The sequence below is a fragment of the Trichophyton verrucosum genome (genome assembly GCF_000151505.1).
Source record: "Trichophyton verrucosum HKI 0517 chromosome Unknown contig00281_1.f1.exp, whole genome shotgun sequence".
Lineage (NCBI taxonomy): Eukaryota > Fungi > Ascomycota > Eurotiomycetes > Onygenales > Arthrodermataceae > Trichophyton > Trichophyton verrucosum.
Window position 1 is genome coordinate 1 of NW_003315466.1, and position 3904 is coordinate 3904.

The 3904-nt window shown below is 49.8% G+C and overlaps 1 protein-coding gene across 1 annotated transcript; it reads right to left on the minus strand.

Moving 5' to 3' along the window:
- Positions 1–440: 440 nt before the first annotated feature.
- On the minus strand, positions 441–3422 carry TRV_03314 (uncharacterized protein; the record flags this gene model as incomplete). The annotated part of the gene is made up of 5 exons (XM_003022506.1): positions 441–1430; positions 1628–2093; positions 2172–2612; positions 2700–3173; positions 3316–3422. 5 exons carry the CDS (start codon positions 3420–3422, stop codon positions 441–443), a joined length of 2478 nt encoding a protein of 825 aa, XP_003022552.1.
- Positions 3423–3904: the final 482 nt, after the last annotated feature.

The window sequence follows — 3904 nt, forward strand, 5'->3', positions numbered from 1 at the left end:
GGACGAGACGATAACTCTCCGCCTACGGAGGCCATCGACAGGGATCTTCGGCGGTGAGAGGGATGAAAAGAATGCTGAGTGTATTATACTTTGTTATTGAATAATAATATTATTATATTAGTTAAGATGCAGGAGTGAGTGTTATAAATAGCAGGTCTCCGATGCATGGTGGGCATACCATGCACGAGGATTAAAGCCAATATCTTATTAACAACGAATGTCCTCTGTCTCTGCAGGAGACAGTTCTCTATATCCATCTCGAAGGCGTGTTTATATAACTATATACAAAAAAAAGGCAAAAAGATGCTAAAGGGAGCCGGGGAGAATGTCCACAGTTGCAATCAAAACTGCAAGGAATATTAGGGGATGGTAAGAAGTGTCCAAGAAGTGTATGTCAGTCGGGTTCGAGAGAGATACCGTATATGCATGCAGAAATCGCCTCAGGAGCTTCCAGGGTTCGGCAGGAATGCTCCACCGTTGATATTAAACCCGGCATGAGCAAATAGGTTCTCCCACGTTCCGGTATTGCTGAACGGTGCGACATTCTGAGCGTTGGTGGGAGTGTAGTTGTCGTAGCCGTCGTTACTGTCGCTGCTGTTCGGGGCGTTTCCAGCAGGGCCAGGACTTGACGTCACTGGTATCCCTGACGCAGATGCTGTCCCACCGCTCCCCATCATAGTGCCCGTGTTATTGCTGTTGGCTTGGTGGGTCGACGATGGGTGAAGACTTGGGGAAGCAAATATCCTGCCCGAGCTCATCATGCCGCTATTTATGGACCCGCTGATAGTGCACTCGATGTTCGATGGCGGGAGCAGAGGTCGTGCACATGCAAGTAGTTGCTGGTTATGATCAGGGTGGATCAAAGGGAGGGTCTGCTGGTCGTGGTGCGGGTTGTGCAGTGGGTCGTTTAGCGGCATATGCATGGGTATCGGCGGTGGAGTGTTTGAGGACGAGAATAGGTCGTTTTGAAGGTGCGATGTCACCTGGAGATGGTGATTAAGAGGCGTGAGATGTTGTTGTTGTTGTTGTTGTTGTTGCGGCTGCTGTGGCTGGCTGAGCCCGTCCTCCTGCTGTTGCTGCTGTTGCTGCTGCTGCTGAGATGTTTGAAAGGGCGACGGAAGAGACGTCTGGTGAAGTGGTGGTACAGCTATCGGTGAGAGATTTACTTGCGTTTTGGCGTCTGCGCCGCTTGTAGTCTCCTGCATCAGATCACAGAGCTCTTTTGAAGCCGGTCGTTTCACAGAAGATGCAGGGGAGGCCCTGGAGGCTCGGTATTGTGCAACCACATTCGCGAGGAACTGGCTCTGGTAGTGACAGCTAGTGTTGTCTGTCGGCGATTGTCGGCCAAAATACTCACTTGCCTCCAGTATGTAGTCGAGTACTTTACTCTCCGCTTCGCCTGGGAGTTCTCCGGGGAATGATAGGAGGATCTAAAGCAGAACAGTGAGCAACGCCAGTCACAACATGGGGTGTACATAGATGTTTTAAGTCCACCAACCTTTACAATGGCGACAGCAGCGTATGCAACCATTAAATGAATTGAATCCTGGCAGTAATATAGATAGGAAGTTGTCCCAAGGCGATCTATAATTAATCGGACCATTTCTAATGAGCTCGCGTAGCACACCCATAGCGCAGGTTTAGAAGCAGACCCATTGGCGATGGATAGCTGTAGTTGAAAGGAGTGCAGAAGTAATCTCAAATGGTAGCCGTAAAATCGAACAAGGAATCGCTGGGCAAGAGTCGCGTCGGCTTCAAAGTACGTTAGCTTTGATCCCAAGCAGACAGGAGGCAAATTGAAATGAATCTCACCTTCATCTACGATCAAATGCCATCGAGCCTCCCATCTGTCCAGTTCATTATTGCATAACCGAAGTATGAATTCATCCTTTTTCATGAACTCTGGTGATGTATGGAGTGGATCAAGCCAGAAAAGATCTAGTAGCTCGAAGCCGATTATGCGTAACTGGGTCAGGGCCGTGACCATCTCATCGATTCCAGGGGTGGCATATGCATGCTGGTGCCAATTCTGTACGTTTCGGATCAGAGGGTCCATGGTAATCATTGATGGCATGCCCAGCTGGAGACTTAGACTATATATACGGTGTACTTAGTATGGAGACGGACAGAATAGAAAGGGGACGATAAATATAGGAGGGATAGTTGCGTACCTCCTATCATAAATGAACAGCACGAGCCAGGTGCGTTCCTTGCTGCGTTGTTCCCGTAACTCCATTTCCTCCTCAAAGCCAGAAGCAAGCTGCATTGGTTTATCTAGAATAGATGGCTTAAGTTTATTCAAGCCTAATTCTAAACCTCCCCTAATGGCATATCCGATAAACATCCACGCACGCGTGTCGTTGGATTCCTTCCAATGTGTCAAAAGGCAGACGCCCTGGATTATCTCTAGAGACTTCTCGCCTGAGCCCATGATATTGTGAAGGAGCTTCTCGCTATGTTCGTGTAGTTTGGTATATATAGCCGGACAGAAAACCTTTGCAGCGACGCTAAGGAGGGCGGTGAATAGGAACGGCGATCGATTTCGAACATATCGTACAGTATGGAGGACAGGATCGAATTGGCATATGAAGGGGTTCATGTATTTGAAAAAACTGTAACCATCCATACGCTTATGTTAGATCTCTAACTGCAGCCACTACATCAAGCCTAGCATGAGCGAAGGAACGAAGGGAGCCTACCTATCGAAAAGGCCTTGAGCTATAGGGAGGTTGATCAAATTTTGGAGTACCGGATCATTCTGGTCGATGGGGGCATCGTTTGCCAAACAATCTTTCCAACGAGATGGCTCCTCGGCCGGGCTTTCGTTTTCGGCATTCAAGATATTTGCAATCGAGAAGTTTCCAGGGGTAGATGACTTCTTCAGCAAGGCGAATGGTGCAAGGCTATCTGAAAGAGGGTGCGTTAATTGTGTTATTGAAGCCAGCTTCGTAGGCAGTGGGTTCTCGGAGGTGAAGGCGGGCTGTATTGGTTTATCGGGTAGGTCTGGAGAGCTAAAGCTGGTATCCGACTTTATTCGTTTGGGAGAGCGTGTGTCTATTGAAGTCTGGATGACTTCTTCTGGTGTCACGGCAGAGCTGGTGTCTGGTGGCGGCGCGCTCGAGAGCAAGGCAGGGAGCCCGGCAGCCTTTAACCGTTCAGCTTTGGGCCGGAGTCTGCATAGTTAGTGTTATTACAGCGGTTAGCGATTCGCTTGTTCTTCCGACCCAGCAAATAAAAAAGAACAATGCGCACCATCAATCGCAGCTGAAGGGACGAAACTGAACTCTCATAAGCAGGAGTCAAGATAACACTCACTTTGTGCCTGGTTTGCGACCGCGCCGATGGGATTCGTAGAAACAGCTTAATGACTTGCGCTTGCAGCGATTGCAGGACGCCGAGTCTGGGTCTCGCGTACACTTCATCTTCACGGTGCGGCATGGCGTGCATGCCGCGGCTGCGGCCGCGGACGGATTACCGGAAGCCATGTTGCGCTGCAAACGCCCGGGAGAGACAGGTGTCTATGCGGAGTATATTCGAATGTAGCAGGCCAAAAAATCGTCTGTTCACCTGGCCCTTGTATCCGCCATCCTCCCATGGGAAAAACGGGCGCACTACCCTCCCTCCTCCCCACGACTGTTGTCGAACCGAGAGAGAATCTTCTTGGTCGAAAAGGAATGTGTACGACGTTGGCGTTGGGGGTTGGGAAAGTCGTCCGCCTTTTTCTTGCTGGGCAGTTGGAAAAAAAACGTGGAAGACGGCGGTGTCTGGCCGTTCTGGAATAGGTATGGATACGAGCGCCCCGGATCTCCACGGTGGTAAGTGTATTTTTAAATGCGGAGTAAACCCGCAGCCAAAGGTGCCTAGGGCCTCAGTGATGCTGGTTTTACACTCTGTTGGAGCCCCG